Genomic DNA, 22,400 nt, shown 5'->3' on the forward strand with positions numbered 1-22,400 from the left:
TTGCAATGTTAAATCGTTGTTGGGCAAAATGGGTTCAAAATCTGTGTGTCCGTCTTTCCCTACCGTTGGGTGTCCGTCTTTCCCGACTTGGATACCATTTTTTCAAACTTCAATAACTTTTTACTGAATATTCAAAAATTCACTAGGTTTCCAATGGATATTCAGTGAAAGATCAAACTAACGTAATGTCGTTGGTTTAGCATGAATATGTTGTTTTTTAACGATTTACCAGCTATTTTCTTCACGCACCAAATTACATCGGTTAGCGTATATACGCATTTTTTCTTTGTTTTGCTTATAAATTTGTCAGCTACGCTGCTAAAATTCGGCAGTTTAGTTCAAAAGTGTTAATTCAATCTATAGAAACATTTCCCATCATTGATTTGCTTCAAAAAATTCTTGTTTATGAAATATGACAAGTGTCCGTCTTTCCCGCAGTGTCCGTCTTTACCGCCCTTCCCCTATTTGGTCGATGACATTGACCTTGTGTGTGCGGTCAAGTTCCCGTTAAGAAGAGGGAATTTACGGTGATCTATTTTCTCGTCGCGATTTGGCAGATTCCTGCCGGAGTGATTTCTCGGGGCTAGTGAAGCGCTAGTGAAGAAAGCCCTTCGAAGTGCGGTACCATTCTATCCCGATCACTTAATTTTATTACAGTTTTTGCATATATTGTAAAATAATACCTGGAAGGAATGTTTTCTTGTCTTTCTTCCCTTTGAACAGTTGCTTCAGAATATTCTGAAACATTACTGATTTAAAACAGTTAGAAAACCTTCAACATTGGTTACCGTATTTAAAATAAAAATAACTGTTTTTCAACTGTACTTTCAATAAACCTAAGGGAACAACAATTACTATCGATGCTGGGATTTTTTCAAATCCCGCTAATTGAACCCAGTTTAAGCTAATTTCTATAACATTTCATGCATTCACCATGATATTAGAATTCGAAGCGTGTCGTCGTTTTATCGTACCATCAATAATATATTATTTTATCTGTCAATTGCACACAACCCAGCTGTTTTTACAGGCAATACATTAAACTTTTTTTAGCAACATTAAATATAGAAGCATAGTGTGGCAGCTAGTACACAAGAAGGAACTACTACATTTTCTAGAAATCAAAAAAAAAACGGCAACAAAAAGCGTTAGTGCAGTAAAGATAACTTCATAAAACTCGATGATCAAAATCAAAATCTATTACTGTGTTTCTTTTCGATTGACCATAACGTACTACGTAGAGTTGACTAGAACAACTATTTAATGCAGGAAACAGACACAGAAACAGTAGGTACAGTACGTAGAGTACATTGAGCACATAGAAAATAAAATAATTTCCCTGGAGTCTAGGACTCGGGAAACATTTTAGACATCGATCGACTGAGGAACTTCGAACGCACGCTAGAGACAGCCAAGACAGTTGGAGCATATGATTATTAGGTACATCTATTTTTTTTGAAGAACAGTAATTAAGCAAGGTATCGGAAGTTTTGTTTTGAGAATAAAATTGTAGACATATTTTTTTTAGATTTGAATTGCCTAAAGGTGTTTGATTTTTTTTCGTTCTGCAATGTCTAACGTTGAAAACTCACCATCGGAATTTTTTTTGGAGAGTGCTGTCTCCGCGACCGAGTCTTCGCTGAGACTGGGGTTCATTGGCCTACCGTTGTTGGTCACTTCTTTTGTGAGAGTTTATGGAATGTTTAATTTTTTTTTGCGGGTGATTTTATTTTTGGGGTTGTGTAAGGACGATTGCAGTGTTGAAAAGTACAGAGTTCAAACCGATCAGTAAATGGTTTTTGAGAATTTGTTCGTTTTTTTGAACATTTTTTGTGGGTTGTGTTCCGAAAACAATTGAAAGAGAGAAAGAGAAAAAAAAACGATAGTGATAAATGTGACAGTTACAATTGACGGTTCTGTTGGAATGTCTACCGGTAAATGGTTATGTACGATTGTTATCACTGACAGTGTTCGCTACCATTATATAATATTTATGTGGAAAATACTCAGCTGTTTATTGTTTGGTCGTGTTCTGAGGGCTTTTACTCAGTTACATTTACGGGAAAAGAAATGGCATGCCTATTATTGGTTAACTTGCGATAGTAATATTAAAGATTGGCAAAATACAATCGTTCGATGAAAGAGATAATAGGATTTAATGCTACTAGAAATCTAGCGTGATTTATAAAATTGGTTTCTCTTAGGAAACCATAAAAACTAGTGTATTATAGTCCTGCTAGAAGCTTAGACAGAATCGCAATTTGAACACGTATTGACACTGCTTTGTAGAATATTGGTTTCTAGTTTGTTTGCAGTTTTCAGCATATGTATGTTGAAGAAAAAGCGTGCGCGAACGAAAGCACTTAGTGAAAGAAGAGGCTGATGCTTTGAGCTTAGCAGTATTGATTTAGCTTTAATTGTGGTCAACGGATTGTTAGCTGCTGTTTAATAGAAACAACTACGAGTTGTTGAACTATTTACCACCTTTATTTGGACTTTTGGATTCCAAAAAAAATCTAAAGAACTGGGTAATTTGCTAAGACGCTAAGACGCGTAAGAAATAATTTATAATTATCATTATCAGACAAGATTACAGTCAGTAGAAGGGCCAGGGAAGGATCAGGAAAGTAATTCATCATAAAGTTTAGTACATTAACACCTTGATATAAGGCTCACATTACTAGAAGAGCATGTTAATAGCGATACAGCACAAGGAGATGGAACGGAAATGAACCTAGGAGTACCTACAAACGATAGAAGCGTGCCGGCTCCCGATCTCCGACGGGAAGTCGATCAACTGAAGAACAATAGAACCGCCGGAAAGGACTGACTCGCGGTAGAAGTTACAAATATGGCAAAGAGCCACTAGCGACGATACTTCACTGAATAATTTCAAGGATTTGAGAGAAGGAGAAACTATCGGAGAATTGGAAGGAAGGTGCGGTTTGTTCCAAAAGGCGATCGGATAGCGAGAGAATTCATAGGGTACTATCGGGTGGGCTTTATGGGGGCTCTTGTTATCGAATTTTCACTCTCCGACAAATCCTCCAGAAATGTCGGGAGTACAACGTGTCTCCGTATTATATTTTAGTTGATTTCAGGGCAGCATACGAATCAGTCGAGTGCGAACAACTAAAAACGAAGACTAGAAGGATTGGGTTATAGATCAGTGCGTCAAAACCCAAATATATGGTAGTAAGAGGCTCCAGAGAACAAAACAAAGTTCACCTTCAACGGACAGTGACTATTGACGGCGATGTACTTAAAGTGGCGAATCTCTACTGGGAGAGGCTGTTAAAGTCAATAGGGTCGTTGCAACTGGCCCTGCAATTGTCCTGTACTTTAACAGCTGACTGCGAAATCTGTCGTATAAAAACAGAAGGTCAAATTTCGGGAAAAAGGAATGCAGCGCCTAAGCTTTGCTTTGCTTTTTTTGCGCTGGAAGTGGTTGATGAGTTCATATGGGGACAGTTACCTGGAAGCAGCGTGAGATATAGCTCTGGCTCTCTGAAGCCCTACCTACCCTCGAGAGGGCGACCCAAAATGGCATAATTCCGACGAAGATGCTAAGAACGAGTTCTACGACAGGCTCGAGAGGACCTATGGAGAGTGTCCAAAGCATGATGTGAAAATTATCATCGGAGACGCAGATGCACAGAAAGGAAGGGACGAATTCTTCCGATAAGCCGTTGGAAGACCTTCATCATCAGTCAGCCTTCATCAGTCGACCAATGATAACGGTCTGAGACTCGTAAATTTTATGAGAGAATATGACAGAAAGCTTGATCAACGCATCACAGAACAGCAGGAAGAAAGGGAAGAAGTTGTAAGTGGGTTGAGGAGGAATCTCCATGGTAACGTTGGTTCGCGTAACAGTTGGTTCGACGCCGAATGCCAGAGAGTGACAGATGAGAAAAACCAGGTCAGGAGTCGCATGTTCACTGCGGCTACACATCAGAACAGGGGCTTAGGACTAGAGCCACGGAAAAAAGAACCCACCGTCTAAACCAATGCGAATACGAGGAGTACGTGCGAAAAACTATTTTTGAAAAAGAACGTCGACTCGACTGTAAAAACATTGATTAATTCTGCATATAAGGTGCTCCCCCTTCTGTGCTGAAGACTGAGACTCTTAGCGAAGTTTTTTGTCGGCGAGTGCCAAGCTAGCTTTCGTGAGGGTCGCTCTACGACGGATCAGACGTTTATCCCCTGTCAATTACCAACTAGACAAGCTTGTGGACTTTAAGGCGGCGTGCGATTCAGTCAAACGAAATGTGCTGTGGCAGATAATGCTAGAACATGGTTTTCTGACGAACCTAGTTACGCTGATTACCTAGTTACGAGGCTGGGTGGGTAAGCAAGCACGGATAGAAATTTATTCTCCAATGTGAGCAAAATGACTCATGATTTCAGGTTTCTAGCTTATGTTTTATGAAAATACACCATGAATAATAATCATGATATCACGAGCTTCTTACAGTCCAACACAACGCAAGATCATGGAGTATTATTCATGATTTTGCGTTGCCTGATATGGCAGTTCAGTCATGATTTGACAGAAATTCAAGTTTCACGATTTCATGACTTTATACATGGTAACGGAATCAGATTTCTTTCCGTGAGGGGATGCATTCTCGAAAAAAGGTGTGGTAGAAAAAGGTTAACATAGGCGAAGTAAGTTGAGTAAAAAGTGAAAAGCGTACGATAATCTGGCAAAATGTTAAGCATAAATATTATTTGAAAACTTCTATTAAACTGCAGCTAACATGACCATTGAGTAATTCACTGTTCATCCGTGACCACAAGATCAGCAGTGAGGGGTGTGTAAAACGAAGCAGTCCAAAAACAGATGAAACTGTTTTTAATTCCACATTTTTGGTAAATATTTATCAGATACGCGGTGATGCTGAAGCTAGTTTCAAATGATAGGACAGTAACAATCGTTAGTGATTTATTATAGAAAAGAAAAAAAATAACTATGCAATTAAAAAAGAGATATATGATAATTGATTAATACCAAACTACCACCAGAACGTAAGAAAAAGTCACGTTTTTCATTTTATCAATGCAGTTCCGTTACTCACCGAGATTCTCCGAGGAAGCGTTGATGTCCGTCACCCGTGGGCAACGACCGGTTCGGCCACTGCCCCCTCCGCCACCGCTTCCACTGGACGGTTTCGCGTTCCCGGGAGAGTGCAGAGATTGGCTCTTGTGCCGCCGGATCGTGGGCAGCCGGGCCACGAACGAGGCGTTGTGCTTGAAGCTCGAGGACGCCCGCCTAATAAGTGAAATTTGACTTAGTCCATTTCTTCGATTAATGGCAAGTGGTTTCGTTAATTTTTGTGGTCGTTAAATGTGTGTGTGTTGTGTGCATTGTGTGCATTCGATTGTTCAACGGTTTTTGTAGTTTGATGGTTCAAAGCGTCAACACAATTATATTTACAGCAATTATTGTGAAATCGAGCAAATAGAAATGAAATAACAAAAAACATTGAAAGCAATTAGCAGCGCACAACACAGAACATATGTTTGTACATTGTCCCATCCATTGCGGAACATTTTCGGCAGATAGTTTCAATATTTACAATAGTTGGGTTCGTTTTGGGACAGTTCGACGCGGTTGCCGGCAACAGCGATGGGTCCCGCACGACACACACCATTTGCCAGTTGAGGTTAGATTCGGTTCGGTGGTTTGACGTTTTTCCACAACCCGGCCATTGGTGGTAATGTTTTTTTTTCAACGACAACCGTTATCGTTCCGCGTTTTCCAACCAGTGGAAGCGGGTTTCGATAGTACGTAATATATGCAAACAAGTGCACACAGGTCGTGTGGTTTTCGATGACATTTTGATGAGCAGACCGAACGTGTGTTTGTGTGTGCGTGTATGTAGGGCAACCAGCCAGCAATTCAATTTTAGGCAGATATTGGCAACAGTGGCGGCAGTGGTGTCAGCGTAATAACGACATCGACCGGCGCCGGAAATAGAGGTGGATAGCATATTACGTGAGCAGTAGCAACATTGATAGCAGCAGCGTACGGCATTCGGTAGCAGCAACAGAACATCAGCAATTGCCAGGATATTAAGGTACGTTGGGATGATTGAGATATTTTTCATTTGATTGATGATTTACAACAGTCATGGAAGTAAAAAAGAGAAAATGACGGAAATAAACAGAAATGAAATTAAAATAATGTAAATTAATTGAAATGAAACCGACGGGAAATTGACGTTGGTTGGAAGCGGTAGCCTGAGTATATTGTAATAATAAATAGGAACGATGAAAAGTAGGTGGATTGGCAGCAAGCAGAATAATTTTAACAGGTTAAGCATGTCTCGCATAAATCATGCGTAATGAAGACAGTACAATGATCTGTACAAGTCAGTCAGGATGGGGGAGAACTAATCTCGAAAAAAAACGCTTCAGTAAAAATTATACATACAATCAGCTGTTGAATAATAAATCAATGATAGAATATGAATAGAAGTTGAATGTATAGGTTATTGTTTCGTCATCAACGTTATCGTTGATTAAAATTGTTCTGGATGGAAACTGTGGGTATATTATTACGTAGGTAGAATATCGTAACTCTTTAAGAGAATATAATATAGAAGGGGAAGAATATAGAAAGTAAAGCATTTCCTCAGAGTTGTACAGCACGAACTAACCTTGCACACTACAAAGAATAACATTTTACTTAAGACCTAAGCTTTGATTTGTTGGAAAACTGTAATTTAATAACGGGAACACAGTTTAGCTAGACTATGAGTTCACTGACATGGTGGCATCCAGATCAGGATGCTATGTACTTCAACAGGTTGGATGTGAAGTAACATGCGAGCAGACTTCGTTATGATGGTTAATTCAGCAGGATTTCATATGCAAATATGAAGTGAATACTACGCCGTGGCAGCCTGCCAAAGGTTGTCTGGCTTCGAAACATGGAACAAGCATATACCTAGCTGAAAGTTCACGAGCAGATCCCATAGATATGCTTATTTATTACGATTAAATGAGATTGCATGAGGATGTTTAGCTTGCTATCCATATTTTAGGATCATATCATTATGGCAAAACTTTTTCTACTAGTTTAACAATTGAACATCCCTTCGCTATTCGAGAGTAAATTGATTTTTTGCAATAGCGCTGCAAAAAAAACCCCTCTAATTCTCTAATCGTTTCGAAAACTTTTCCCAAGGGAAAATAATATTATTACTCCTCATGAGATCGTATATTTGCAAAGTTTGCTCCGGTGTGACTCTATCTAGGTTACATTGTTATTCACCCCGTTACCGTCGTAATCAAGTACAAACGGTCTGCGAAAGTATATAACTTTTTAATTAAAAGTTTTTTAATTCCTGCAGGTCAACCGAATGCCATTTCATGTGCTCTTCATTTTCCATTGCATTTTCCTTTCCCGAGCTTGGCAGCATTGTGAGTCCTATTCCCAAACGGAGTACACTGCTTTAGGTGGGTCTATTTTGATAGGTATAGCGTAGCACACTCCAAAAGAGTTTATTTCAATTGATAAATTTGAAATCATAATGTGCCAGTCATGCTGAAACGTTTCAATAAAACGACAGTAAATTCATGCGCTTGAAGGTCAGTTCAACTGGGGCACGTAGGATGGAAGGAAGTTATGACGGACTAGATGATGGTTTTAATACTTCCGTAAAAAGTGAAAGTTAAAGAGCGAAAGTAGCAAATATATGTAGGTTGTCAAGAATATAGAAGTCGATATAGATTTAAAATTTTCGCAAAATGCGCAAATGTTGGGCGAAGATTAGTTTCCAAGTTATTGAATTTGCGTTTTTTATCTGCTCTAAAATTATTATTTCTAATCAATATCGCATTTTTACGGTAATGATGGGATTAAGCTCATAACTTTTTCTTTAATAGTCTGCAGACAAAATGAACTTTTTTTTCATTGTTACCCGTTAGAGGGTGAAGTCGAAGAGTCCGAATGTACAAAATTCCAGAAACTCATGAGACCAACGGTCCAAAGTTCAACAGCCTAAAAAAGGTTCAACTGATAGTAAATCCAACAGTCCAAAAGTTAAAAACTGTCCAAAAGTCGGAAAGTTAGAATGTCAGAAAACCTGACATGCAGAAAGTAACAATATCAGAATGTCTAAAACCGGAAAGTTAAAAAAACGTAAAGTCCCAGTTAGAAATTCAAAAAGTAAGGACCGAAAGTCAGACAGTCAGAAGATTACAAAAACAGAAAGTCAGATAGACAGAAACTAAAAACGACAGAAAATTCGAAAGTCCAAAGGTCAGCAGATTAGAAAGTCTGAAAAAGTGAAATAACAGGAGGTAAACGTAACAAAGCCATAAGTCCGAAAGTCATAAAACTAGAAAGTCACGAAACCGGAAAGTCAGATAGTCAAAAAGCCGGAGAGTCAAAAAATCAGAAAGTTTTAAAATCAGAACGTCAGAGTTAGTAAGTCGGAAAGACAGAAGGCCAGAAAGTCTGAGAGATAGAAAGCCAGAAACATAAAAAGTTAAAAAATTAATAGGCTAAAAAGTCATAAAATCAGAAGAATTCAAAGGCAGAAAGTCAAAAAGTTAACAAAATAGAGTCAAAAAGTTAAAAATTAAAATTTGAAAAGGTGAAAACGTCAATAACTGCAAGTCTCGTAAAGTCTTAAAAAGGTTTGATAGAAGTTCAAAACACATGAAGTCATGTCTTAAAGGGGTCCAAAAGAAGTTTAAAAGAATTTTGAAAGAAGTCCAAAAGTAGTCTAAAAAGAGTCCAGAAGATGTCTTAAATAAATTCAAAAGAACACGCGCAACAGAACTTCAAAAGAAGTCCATAGTACAAAAGCACTCCAGACGAAGTTTCAACAAACTCAAAAAGAAATAAAAAATGAATCCAAAAGAAGTTCTTAATAAGTTTGAAAGTAGTCCGAAAGGAATCATAAAGATGTCCAGAAGAAGCCCAAAAGAATTCAAAAGAGTCCGAAAAAAGTTTAAAAGAAGTTCAAACGAAACCTTCAAGAAGTTCGAAAGAAATCCACAGGAAGATGAAAAGAAGTTCGTATGAAGATCGAAACAAATCCGAAGGAAGTGCAAAGGAACTCGAAAACATGTCTTACACACATCAAACAGAAGTCTAAAGGAAGTCTAGAAGAAGTTCGGAAGAAGTCCAAAATAAGTGAAAAGAAGTCAAGAAAAAGTTCAGAAGAAATCCAAAAGTAGTCCAAAATAAGTTCAAAAGAAATCCAAAAAAAAAAAAAAACGGAAAAAATGGAAAATAAGTATGAAAGAAATCTAATGGAAGTAGAAAAGAAGCCCAAAAGACAAAACAAATCTTAAAGAATTCCAAACGAATTCCTATAGCAGTCCGAGTGAAATCCAAGAGTAGTCCAAAAGAGGTGCCAAAGAAATCTAAGAAGTCCAGTAGAGGTCCTATAGAATTTCGAAAGAAAAAAACGTTAACAGAAATCCGAGAAAAGTTCCAAAGAAATCCAAATATAATCTAAAAGAAGTTCAAAGGAAGTCCAACAGAAGTTCAAGAGAAACACAGAGGAAGTCCAAAGAAGTTCAAAAGAAGCCTGAAAGACCAGAAAAAGTACAGAAGAAGTTCAAACAAAGCTTTAAAGTAGTTTGAAAGAAATCCGAATGAAGTCTATAATATGTTCAGAAGAAACCTTAAAGGAAAACCAAAAAATCCAAACGAAAGTGCAAAAAAAACCCAAAAGAAGTCGAAACGAAGCCTAAAAGAAACACAAAGAAAGTCTAAAAGTAATCTAAAAAAGTCCAAAAAAAGTTTGGAAAAGATCCAAAAGAAGTCTTAAAACAATCTGAAGAAAAGTCAAAAGAAGTCGAAAAGAAATCCAAAAGGAGTTTAAAACAATTATGAAAAATGTCTAAAAGATGTCCACCAGAATTCCAAAGTGGTCCAAAGGAGTTAAAAAGAATGCGAATGGACGTAAAAAAATCCGAAAAAATCCAAAAGAAATCTTGGAAATTTTTTTAAAAGAAATCCAAACGAAATTTTCAAGAATTCCGAAAGAAATACAGGAAGTCGAAAATAAGTCCATAAGAAATTCAAAAGAAATCCTAAAGAAATGCATAAGAAGTAAAAAACATGGCCTACGAAAATACAAAGCAGTCCAAAAGAAGTCGAAAAGAAGTTCAAAAGAAATTAAAAAGAAACCCCAAAGAAGTGAAAAAGAAGCCTAGAAAAAGTTCAGAAGAAATCCAAAAGTAGTGCAAAAGAATTTCCAAAGAAGTTCAAAAGCCGTTCAAAACAAATCCAAAAAAGTACAAATGGACAAAATGTAAAAGAAATCTAAAAGAAGCAGAAAAGAAATCTGAAAGATGTTCAAAAGTAGTCTAAAACAAATCTTAAAAAAGTCCAAAACAAGTCTTAAAGAAATCTAAATGAAATCCAAAAGAAGTCCAAAAGAGATGCCAAAGAAATCTTAAAAGTTCAGCAGTGGTCCAATAAAAGTTTTAAAGAAGCCGCAAAAAAAACTTTATTAGAAGCCCGAAAAAAGTTCTAAAGAAGTCCAAATGATATCTAAAAGAAGTTCAGACGAAGTCCAACAGAAGTTCAAGGGAAACCTAAAAGAAGTACAATAGAAGTCTGAAAGAGTTCAAAGTAGTCCGAAAGAAATCAGAAAGAAGTCTATAAGATATGCAGAAGAAACACAAAAGAGTGTCCAAAAAATCCAAACGAATGTGCAAAAAAAGTCCAAAAGAAGTCCAAACGAATTTCAAAAGAAATACAAAGGAAGTCCAAAAGAAGTTAAAGAAATCTGATAGAAATTCAAAAAAAGCCGAAAAGAAGACCAAAAGTAGTTCGAAAGAAAAGTAATTCGAAGAAAAAAGTCTAAAAAATGTCCAACATAAATCCAAAGAGATCCGAACAAGGTCCTCAGGAGTTCAAACGGATGAACGGACGTCAAATTTTCCGCACAAAGTCCAAAAAAGCCGAAAGGTAATCTAAAAGCAGTCCAAAAGAAGTTCGAAAGAAAGACAAAAGAAGTCCAAAAAAAAAAAAATCCAAAAGATGTTTTAAAGAAGTCCGAAGAAATGCAAATAAAGTCCAAAAGTCCGAAAAAGTCCCAAAAAAGAAGTTTAAAAAAGATCTTAAAGAAATCCGAAAGAAATCCAAAAGAAGCCCAAAAAGTTCGAAAGAAATCCAAAAGAAGTCTAACAGATGTCCAGCGGAAATCCAAAAGAAGCCCAAGAGAAGTCAAAAAGAAGTCCAAAAGAAATTCAAAAGAAGTTTTAAAGTAGTCCGAAAGAAATGTATAAGAAGTCTATAAGAAGTCTAAAACATTTCCTACAAAAATTCAAAAGAAGTCTGGAAGAAGTCCAAAAAAAGTTCGAAAGAAGTCCAAAAAAAGTCTTAAAGAGGTACGAATAAAATACAAAATAAGTCCAAAAGAGGGGCCAAAGAAACCTAAGAACTCCAGTAGAAGTCCAATAGAAGTTCAAAAGAAGCCGAACGAAACATTAACCGAAGTCCGAAATAAGTTCCAAACAAATTCAAATGAAATCTAGGAGAAGTACAAGGGAAATCTAAAAAGTCCAAACGAAAGTGCAAAAAAGTCCAAAAAAAGTCTAAAAGAAGTCCAAACAAACCTCAAAAGGAGTACAAAGAAAGTTCAAAAGTAGTCCGAAAAGTCCGAAAAAAGCTTAAAAGAAATCCAAAAGAAGTCTTAAAAAAACTAAAAGAATTTTAAAAGAAACCGAAAAGAAATCCAAAAGGAGTTCGAAAGAGTTTCAAAAAAAGTCTAGAAGATGTCCAACATAAATCCATTCAAACATGGTCCAAAGGAGCTCAAAAGAATACGAACGGATGTCAAAAAAGTCCGGGAAAAATCCAAAAGAAACCGAAAAGTAGTCTAAAAGCAGTTCAAAAGAAATTTAAAAGAAAGACAAAAGAAGTCCAAAAGAAGTCAAGAAGAAGTCCTAAAGATATTTTAAAGAAGTCCGAAGAAATGCAAAAGAAGTCTAAATAAAGTTCAGAAGGAACTCATAAAAGGCTAGAAAAAAGTCAAAAAGAAGTCTATATGTGAAATTCAAAATAAATCCAAAAGAAGTCCGAAAGAAGTCCAAAAGAAGTTCAGGAGTCCGACAAGTTTTAAAAGAAGTCTAAAATTTTTTTTTAGATGGGACCGAAAAAAGTCTAAAAGAAACCGAAAAGAAGCCCAAAAAATTTGAAAGAAATCCGAAAAAGTCCACAACAGAAAAAAAGCAAAACGTTCAAAAATTCAACTTAAAAGTTTTAAAAGTGCCTGAATCCACTTCCAAAATCACTTAAGTCAAAAATTTGGAAATTTCAAGTGTTAAGTCCATATTTCCAAAATCCCAATTTTTGAAATTCCAATGTCCCAATATCTGAATATCTAACGGTTCAGAAACGCGAAAATGCAAAAGTCAAAAATTCTAGAAGTCAAGGTTAGGTAAGTTCAGTTATGTATATATACTTGTCATCATAAGAATAATTTTCTGTTTTTACTAGGTAGTCTTCGAATGCGTGGTTAGGTTTTTCTTTGATATTTTCCACTTTTGTGTCAAATAATGACAGCGAGTAAGGGAAACTCCGTCGGGATGTTGCTTACCAACCATTGTAAAGTTAACTTTGTTCGATGTAACATCATGGCTTGCGATTCAAAGTTTTTTGTGTTTAAAAATCGATGCTAGCTTTAAGAATATTCAGGTTAATTATAATTGGGGTATGGATTTCATTGATATTATCAGTTTTTTGGTAGATGCTGAAAATTACTGGTTTTATTTATTCACTGAGGCAAACAAGTCAACTGGCAGTTAACGTTTTATAACATATCTAGCTATTAGCGACAATCAATGCACAAGTAGAGAACATACAAATGAAATATTTATTATTGTGTATATACAGTAGATTTAAAAAGTTTGCAATGTATTTTCATGAAGCAGAACTTTCCTACCGTAAATAGTTTTCTAAAATCAATACTAAAGATTACGAAACAGAAGCAAAAGTTGATTAGATTCAACTCTAGAGATAGTAAAGCAGGATTAAGTATTAAGTAGCTAGTAGATATGTTTCACCACATTCGAAAATTAAAGCCGTGTCAAAACAAAACATCACATTATCCTACTGTGGCTGGTACCTAGTGAAAGTTTCTCAGGGAAACTTTTACGATCCGTAGACGCAAAGTGAAAACAAACGGAACACATCAGCAATAGGAAACAGTTTCTACAACTTCCAGAGTAACATTTTAAAAAGTCGTAGATACAGTTCTGAAACACTGGCTAAATGCAGTGTTTTAATCGTGAACTGGCATTGACGGCAATTTAACACGTTACTGTAGATTTTAACTCTCTTTAGACAGTCAACTATAAACGAAACTGAAAACAGTTTAACTAGAGAACTATTAGGAACGCGGCAAAATTTCGCAAACACAGAAAAAACTAGTAGCTTGTTTTACAAGAGAGCTCAGTCTAGAAGGAAAGCAAGTTTTACGTTAGTTTTTTTTTGTTTGAAAATGCTTGACTCATTTCTCTAGGAGAAATCAAACAAAGTGGAACTATCGGCTGATGGCCGGGCCAACTAAAACTTACGCTGCGGCGGAGGAGGCGGCCAGCTTTTCGGCTGCTTCCAGTTTGGACCTGAAGCGGTCGCGCGTCGTAGATCGGCACACATCGGAGCAGCAGCAGTAGTAGTAGGTCACGGGGTTCAGTTTTGTAACAGTTTATTTGCGGAAAGGTACACATCGGAAGCCGGAAGCACATCGAATCACAACGTAGAAGAAGGTCACGCACACGTACAGTTAGGAAGATTGATTAACGTGAACCCCCGAGTGTGGAAGGTGATATTTGGAGTTGTTGGATTTTTGTGGGTGGATGAGGTGGTTGGGGTTTGACGGAAGAAAGAAAATACAATAAAAATCGTTAGTAAGTTGTGTTTAATTTGGCATTTTTATTGTGAGTAAGTTGGACGCACGCTACTAATGAAGCATTGAGTTTTTTTTTATATTGCAACAATTGGGATGGTGACGTGAGAGGGGACTTTAATTCAAAGTATAAGTTTGGTTACTTTCGATCAATGTGGACAAATATTCCGCATCGAAGTTTTCTTAATGGTTTGAATTTGTTTGTGTATTGTGTTCCCGAGTAGGGCGATGTCATAGTTCACTTTAGTAAATTATTACAATTAATTACATAATTACCAAAAAATGTCTGTTTACAATATTAATTAGCATTAATTATTCTGTTTAGCTTGAATCTACACTTTCAAATGGCATATCTCTCTTCAATGCAGTGCTAAAAACTTTCCACTTATTCTATTGTCTTGTTTAGAAATCGTTTTTCTTCAGAAAGGGTTGAATAACGTAACGTAAGCCTTGATCTCCAGAAAAACAATCAGAGACCCACTAAGATCCCGTTTCGTTATTGACCAACCGTTTTTCCTCTCCATCACTTGATACCATCACAAAATGGAATTAGAAGCAAACCATCTCCGAAAACCAAACCGGCTTACTTACGTTCTTATACGCCTCCACTTATTTTCTGTGACCAACTTTTATCGAAAGGATTGCCCTTGCTTGACGAACCGAAGAAGGAGGGGACTTTCTAATTTGTCCCACTTAACAGTCGCTTCGTTCGGATGCAGGGCGAAAGTCTTCTGTCAATGTTTTTCTTTAAGCCACGACAAAAAGAAGAGAGTGGTTTGGAGTAAACTGACAGTCGCTTGCACTAATTGTCGCAAAGTCCATAAATAGTGCCCGAGAAGAGAATGCATCTTATTATGATGCAATTACTTGCAGGGCACTTTGGCTTTCGGCGCGGCGGCTTTCGAGTCGGATGCAATTTCGTTGAAAGTGGTTGTCGGTCGAAAAAGCTGACAGTGACTGTCTAATGAATCAGTTTTTGAAGCTTGATGGCAGGAAAGTGCTGTAATGTAAAAATGTAGCAATCGAGGCGAAAATTAATTGAGACAGCGCAGTGGTGGTCAAATAAGTGCGGCTGTTCATTCTGTCTTAGACGTTCAGATTGGTGTATTGCATTTATAAGTATGTACTATACTGAGATCAACTGTGGTTGCGCTTGGGCTGAAATAATGGAAGTCATTACCGATAATGTCCCGTCATATACAGCGGTTGATGGTTGGGAAATGTTAAAGGATTTAATTAATGGATAGAATAATTCAGCAATGTTTCAATCTTGATGGGTGTAATTGAAAACTCTATTCTTAATGTAATTCATTTTTCTCTCACCGTTATTTTATGTGTAAAATGGCACTAACAAGCCGTTGTATGTTCGAATCTTGGCTGGCCAGTGCTAGAGTCAATAAGGCCGTTACACTAGCCCCGTAATTGTCCTGTATTCTAATTAACCGGCTGTGTTGTAAACTGTTAAGTATTTTCTTTTACCAACGCAGATCTGTAGAAATAAACTGCCCTAATGACGGCTATAAAGCTCTAATAAATCTAAATGAAGAAAAAGAGGGAAAAGATTTACCCACAGACACTTTGCTATACAGCAAAGGTAAAATTAAAGTGCAAAACATAGCAATTCATTTGAATACTGCTATAGTAGACCTAATTTACTGCTCGTGACAGGGTCCATTCAGAAAGTAAAATGCAATTATTGAGACTACTGCTGCTGTAATTACAATTTAATCTATTTGGATAGTTTCGCAGATGACAGCACCTTAATTGTGGCTTCTAGAAAACTTGCAACTCAGTTGATATTGGAATATTTTTCCTGTATTTTGCTTGGGCGACTTTTAAAGTAATTATCATAACGTTTGTTAAAAAAATAGATATTGTCTGGAAACAAAACATGAACAAATCTTAGTTTTTCAGTAAAAGTAAATTTGTTTTCTTTTATAGTTGTGCTAACAATACATTCAATTAACATTCAATACAAAATGCAAAAAACTTCCGCTGTAAATTAAATTATGATGAAAAACCAACATAAATTTATTTCACTTCTTTTGCAACAGGGACGAACATTCGGAACGGAAACCAATTTCATAACTCGATTCTGCACATGGATTCCCCGAAGTGTGATGGAACCATACTTTGGCAGGCGCTTTTCCATGATTGTAAAGTGAAAAATCGAATTCTTCTACGTATTCTGCTGTTTATCGTCGCAAGCACGGATGTCTGGTCGTTTTCCACCCTATCAACGAAGCCTGGATATTCGATGCGCGAACGGTAGTATAAACCTTCAACCTATGGTTGCTTTTCTGAAAGATGAACTGTATATTTTCCCTTTGGGAGATTATTACCGATGAAAGAATAAGCTGCCAGACGTTTCAACCGAGCAGAGGCATCGAACGTTTTCATAGGAACCGAATTCAATCAAGAGAATAACTTGCTTTCGCAAAGGCAGCAGCAACCCCTTGAAATAATTGGCGAAACTTGTGAACAATTCTCAAGCGTTCGCGTTGTTGTAAGCAGCGAAATCAGCATCAGTCCTTTTTACAAATTTTGAGTACTTTTATACTGACAAACTTCCTTGAATGGTATTTAGACTTGAATTCATGAATAAATACTGCACTGAAATTGGGTCCATCAACAGATGATCGCATACATTGGGCATGAAATATCAATCTTGCTCATGGAATTACATTCCAATTTATGCAGAAACAACAGCAAGCGTCAATAGCCACTCGTATTTTTTGCCCGTCTACGGACGGGCTCCGTTTATCCACAGGAAAAATTGACGGAAGTTGAAAAGGAAATAATCCACCACTAATTGCATATTTCCGAATTAAGCCACCGGGAGGCTAGCGCCATCTGTTTCCGACAATGGTCTTCCAAATGGCACAACCAACGCCAACGTGGAGAAGTGGAGAGGTCGAAATAGGAGTGTCGATGAAGCTACCATCTATTACAGTACGGAAGGCGAGATGGGCTGCAGATCGCTGGCCATCTTTTCGAACTGTAATAGAGGCAGGAGAACCGAAAGAATGGCTGCTGGGACTCGGCAGGATGCCAAACACGCAACTTGATGGTTTGTTGGATTTGTTAAGCTGAATCGGTACGTATCCCGAATAAGAGAGTCAAAGAGACAACGTTTTTGTCATTTTTAATTGGAAAAATCAAAACTGATAAAACTGCTTGGAAGACAGGATTTAAAATTGATCAAATCATATTTTGGGTCAAACTCTTCAAATGTTAACAAGTGTTTAAATTTAGTTTATGGTCGATTAACTTGGTCGGGACACTGCCCGCATTAGCTTCCTACTGTGAACTTTCATTTGCACTTTCGCTTCCTAACAGCGGGGTCCATCAAATTCCCCAGCAGTAGAACATTTTTATGTATAAGCGATCTGGGATGATAATCACATTTTCGAATTCGCTCTGCAGTCGATGGAATTGCTTTTCGAATTGATTTGATTAACATCAACATTGACATTGGTCCGGTGGTTCACTGGTCGGTATGCATTACATTTTGCTTATGGACGCTGCCGGTACTTAAAAGCGGTAGGTATCGATGGAGCTGTTTGAATGTTGGTAAATGCCGTCAGTCACAAACGTTCAATATTATGAATCAATAAGCAATCAAGCTTAAATTATTAATTCAGAATTCAAAGGCGAACCAGTCGTAATCTGAAGGCTCATCAAATACACTCTAATTCTAATTTCAGTATAGAATTGTTTGAGGAAATCATCACTATAGGGCTAGTGCCATCATATTCTAATAATCAAGACTGCTTTGCTCAGTTACGCTTACTAGCGCTCATTAAATTTAACTAACACTCATTTGATTTTTACTCAGCATTTATCTTTAACTACTAACAACTATCGCCATCTTAAAAAAGCCCATATTGAAGAAATTTTTCCACAAAATATTAACTAACCATCCGTCATCTTGCCTTTTCTAATAGTTTCAAACATCGAATTTTGAACTGTTCGAGCCAAAATGTCATCAAGTATCGATTACTTCTAACAGATGACCTCTTCTTATTGTTAGCTTTCGACTGAGTATCTTCACCGAGTTTTGTTTTTTGGCTTTGCAGACAATTTGCTGATAAATCGAACATTTCTTTCTACTTCTGACGTTTCGATTTATATTAAATCTTTTTCAATGATCAGAAAATACAGGTCGGACTCGATTATCCAGTTAACACAAAAAAATTTTAATTAGGTTTTTTGAAATATGTTTACGTTCAAAACGAGTTTAAAATTATTAAAATAATAAAACTAAGCATATGTGACGTCGGCGGGCAACTCGTCCTTAATCATCTATGAAAAGTCATAAAATATTTTTTACGGAATTATGTCAATGTTTTTATGTGTTTTGTGCCAAACAGCATTATGCCAAATGAATTTCTCATTGTATTGTGACGGAGCGATTTTTTTATTTAGTTATAGACGCTAAGGTGATACGGTACTGAATCCCAACATGGCCGGAAAAATGGCGTCTATGTGAGCATATGGGTGCTATCGATTCGGCCATGTTGGCTTCCGTACCGTTTCACCTTAACCCTATATAGAGATGGTCGGGTATGAAAATTTGAATACCCGAACCCGACCCGTACCCGATCAAGAAAAAAATTGAAACCCCGTACCCGACCCGAACCCGCAAGTTTATTATTTTTGATACCCGAACCCGACCGCAACCCGACGGGTACGGGACGGGCGCGGGTACCCGACCATGTTTAGTGTTAAATGTGGTCAATAGGGATACCCGACCCGACCCGTACCCGATTTCAAAAACAAAAATTAGGAACCCGTACCCGACCCGAACCCGCAAATTATTTTTTTTCAATACCCGAACCCGACCCGAACCCGGCGGGTACGGGTACGGGTGCGGGTTTCGGGCAAATTTTCCGCTACCCGACCATCTCTAAACCCTAATGGTCATTCGCGTCTTAAACGGAGTGATTGATGAATTGGCTTAAGTGCGTATTCATAGTAAAATTGAAATTTTGTATATTACGCCTATTATCCATTATTCCTACCGTCTATTATGCATATCGTCCATTATGCCTATCATCCATTATACCTAGAGGGGCCCTGTAGCCGCGAGGTTACCGAGTCTGCCTTAACAAGCGAGTGGTCGTGGGTTCGGGTTAGTAAGATCAGGTCATTCGATGTTAAGTGACTTTAGCATTCTCAGGGCCCTCCATATCCTTCTTACTAAATTCTGCATTTACTAACAATGAAGCCTCTTACCTGGGCAAGTTATAAGAGTGGTACTTGCTTGAGGTGCGAATGAAGCCTCTTGTTCAAGAGCAAATTATAACATATTCCACTACCTCCGGTTTTAGGAACGAGATTGGTAATACTAAAAGTAGTAAGAAACACATACACAGATACACGTCCTCACTTTGTGCTGAACTCTGCTTTACCAACCATGAAGTCTCTAGCCGGGGCTGGTTATAAGAATGATAGGCACTTGCTCGAGGTGCGAATGAAGCATCTTGTCCAAAGACAAATTATAACTAATTTCCGAACCAGGGCCGGCGCTTCCCTTAAGCAAAACAAGCAGCTGCTTGGAGCGCCACTTCGAGGGGACGCCATTTCATCTACATTAATAAAAAAACTGTAGTATGAAATTAAAAACTTTCTTCCTTCTTCTTTAGTAGCATAAAGTCGGGATGGCAAGTGGTGTATCTAGAGAAAGTCTCCATTGTATTGGCTATTGGGCTATTTGCCGCCACTTTGTTGAGCTTCTCGACACTAGCAAATCGGCTTCAACCTGGTCGAGCTATCTAGTAAGTTGAGTCTCTCTATTCCTAAAGACCCTCATACACGTACGAACATGTTGGCCGATAATGTTGATGAATTCATGTTCGGTCAACACTCTCGTCTGTGTATGAGCGTCACGAACTAAGCAGGCAAAAAAAGATGTTGGGCTTGTCGCTCGACCTGAATGACCCGGCAATATTTTATTCGTTTCCAACCCAACCTATGGGTACGTGTACGAGGCCCTTAAGGCCGATGAAGGTCTAGGAGAGAACAGATTCACTGCACGGTCACCGGTATTCTTGCGACGTGACCGACCGATCGTACTCTCCCAACTTTCGACAATTGTACATTGAGAATCATTCCAAGTAGTGCCTGCAGTGCATGGTTCATACGTCAACGCCATTCTTCGATTTTCGTTTGCGCTCCAGCTCCTCCTCCTGAATATCTATTCGCAACAAAACACAACAACAAAACAAAACATTCAGGTAAACGTGGTGGGAAAGTGGCATTGATGATATTAAATTATTTAGAAATTTTTCGGGAGCGATTCTCGAATCTCTTCAGAACCCGCAATCAGCAGATTCATCTTCGATGAAGTAACAAGCTATGAGGACGAAATTTTTGAAGTAACAGGAAATATGAACCGAACTTTTTCGGTTTTGAAGGTTTACCTTTCTAATAATGGGTTTCAAGAAAGCGACAATTATTCAAAAGAAATGGCGGTTGACTGTGACCAGTATTGCAAAGCCCGCACTAGTGTGGGTTAATTTTCTCACACGCGTACTCGTTCTAATGAACTCGTCGGCATAAGCATTCCTTTCGGACTCCCGCTCTTGTTTATTCATGTACTGCTCATGACTTTTGCAAGTGTATATTTAACTAACAGCCACACTCGCCGCTCTCGCACATCATTGTAGCCTGAGCAACTGATACCGATCACTCGTGAGGACTCGCACTCTCATTCGCGTGTAGAATCGAGAGCGTAAGATGAAGAAGAAAACAAAAAAGTAATGCAAAATCTGTAGCCCTCACGGGCAGCTGGCTACTCACGAGTTTTTTGCCTCGTGAGTGGTTATGCAGAAAGACGCTACGAGGCTGTGCGTTTGCGAGTGTGCTGGTAGTAAAATGTCTGCACACAGCAACGCCGGCTGTTTTTCGTTTGTGCTGGGGGCGCCATTTTGAGAATGTGCGAGGAGCGACAAATTGGCAGGCGCCGGCCCTGCTCCGCACTTTCTGGCTCTAGAGCTAGATTGGTTGAAAAGTAGTAAGAAGAGTAGAAAGAAAAAAGGGTAAAAACACCTACACTTTAGGCACGGATAATAAGCAGTCCGCTCACTCTATAGCGATACTGCAATAATAACGAAGTGCGGAAAACACCTGGATAAGATCACAATAGACCAAAATGCTGGTCGTATAATGGGAATCCATTATGCCTAATGTCCGCATTCGTAAAATCCGTATGCCTAACGTCGCGCGCCTGGTGTTCTTTCAACCCAAATTGTGTGATAAATTTAGAAAATCCCCCATTGCATTAATGACCAATCCATAGGATTTAAATAAAAAGCAGTCACCAGGCATAGGTTTAAAAGAACTTACTCTATGAACAGAGAACTGTGATTCAATCTGTTTGTTCCGCTTTGATAAGCTAGGCGTATGGACGTTAGGCATAATGAACGTTAGGCATAATTTACAAAACTTCGCTTTCCTTTGAATACGCACTTGAGACAATCATCACTCTGCTCTCTGTACAATGAGAACGGGGCCACCCATTTAGTATAATGCCGTGTGGCATACCGTCGTTTGGCATAAAGATAATCATAATCATAAGGGATCCTTGCCATAACGTATGCATTAAAAAATGAACTTTTTTTCGGATGAGGATAAAAAAATAACTAAGACAGCTAATTGAGTTTGATAAATTTCCCATGGAAAGTAATTATATTAGCTTACTAGCAAAAAAATTCAACGCCCTTGCGAGCAGCCTTCTGGCAATTAAACTGAACATTCGCCATGGCTGACGAAAACGTGCGTGTAGGCATGTTTTTGAGTACTTTCTTCGTTTTATTTATCAATGCCTCCTCAGTTTTCGCGACAAAATTGTAGGGTTGCCCAGCAATTCTCGATGGGGCGCAGCTGGGGGACGTTGGGCCTCCTCCAACGATCGCTTCGAGTAGTGGACCAACGCCAGATCCGGCCTGAACACCGCGTCTTCGCCCTTATGGTATTTCTTGATGAACGACGCAACTCCCGGCAGGCATTTTGTACTATAAATTTCCCCGTTCACGGTCTGTCCGGAGCGAAAGAAGAGCGGCTTTGACATCCCCTTCTCGCTGATTGTCAGCCACAGCAGCACCTTCTTGGGGAACTTGCTGTGTGAAATGAACTGCACCTCGGAGCTCATTTCCTTTGTGGGGGAAGTAAAATACGAAGTGCCCTGCTACTCGTTGCCATCCAGCGTAAGATAGGTCCAGTCGTCCATCACCACCGCCACGTCGCGATTCGTCGGAAAAATCGTCTAGACCATCTTATTCAGCCGCTGCCGCTGTGTCATTGAATGCAGCTCCGAGACCAGTGGACGGGACTGCCGCTTCCTGACATTTATGTCCATGTTCGCTAGGTACTTTTTCACTGTTTGGCCGGCTGTACCGACCTCCCAGCCAAGCGCACGCAGCGATGTAGCCACTTTTCTTTGGAGCATCCTTTGGAGCTCCTTGTCGCTCAGGGTTTTTGCCATCATGGTTAGAGTTCGATTGA

General features: G+C 38.4%; 1 protein-coding gene across 4 annotated transcripts in view; it reads right to left on the minus strand.

Moving 5' to 3' along the window:
* The window catches only part of LOC128738130 (potassium voltage-gated channel subfamily KQT member 1), a 371,495-nt gene that overhangs the window by 99,640 nt on the left and 249,455 nt on the right, over nt 1-22,400 (minus strand). For 2 of the 4 annotated variants that reach the window (XM_053833006.1, XM_053833003.1), the window contains exon 9: nt 5,085-5,278. In XM_053833006.1, the coding sequence (XP_053688981.1) occupies nt 5,085-5,278 (194 nt within the window). Of the gene's footprint in view, nt 1-5,084; nt 5,309-22,400 lie in introns of all 4 variants that reach the window. The other 2 variants (XM_053833004.1, XM_053833002.1) reach the window with 1 other exon arrangement.

This window comes from Sabethes cyaneus, chromosome 2, assembly GCF_943734655.1.
Source record: "Sabethes cyaneus chromosome 2, idSabCyanKW18_F2, whole genome shotgun sequence".
Taxonomy (NCBI): domain Eukaryota; kingdom Metazoa; phylum Arthropoda; class Insecta; order Diptera; family Culicidae; genus Sabethes; species Sabethes cyaneus.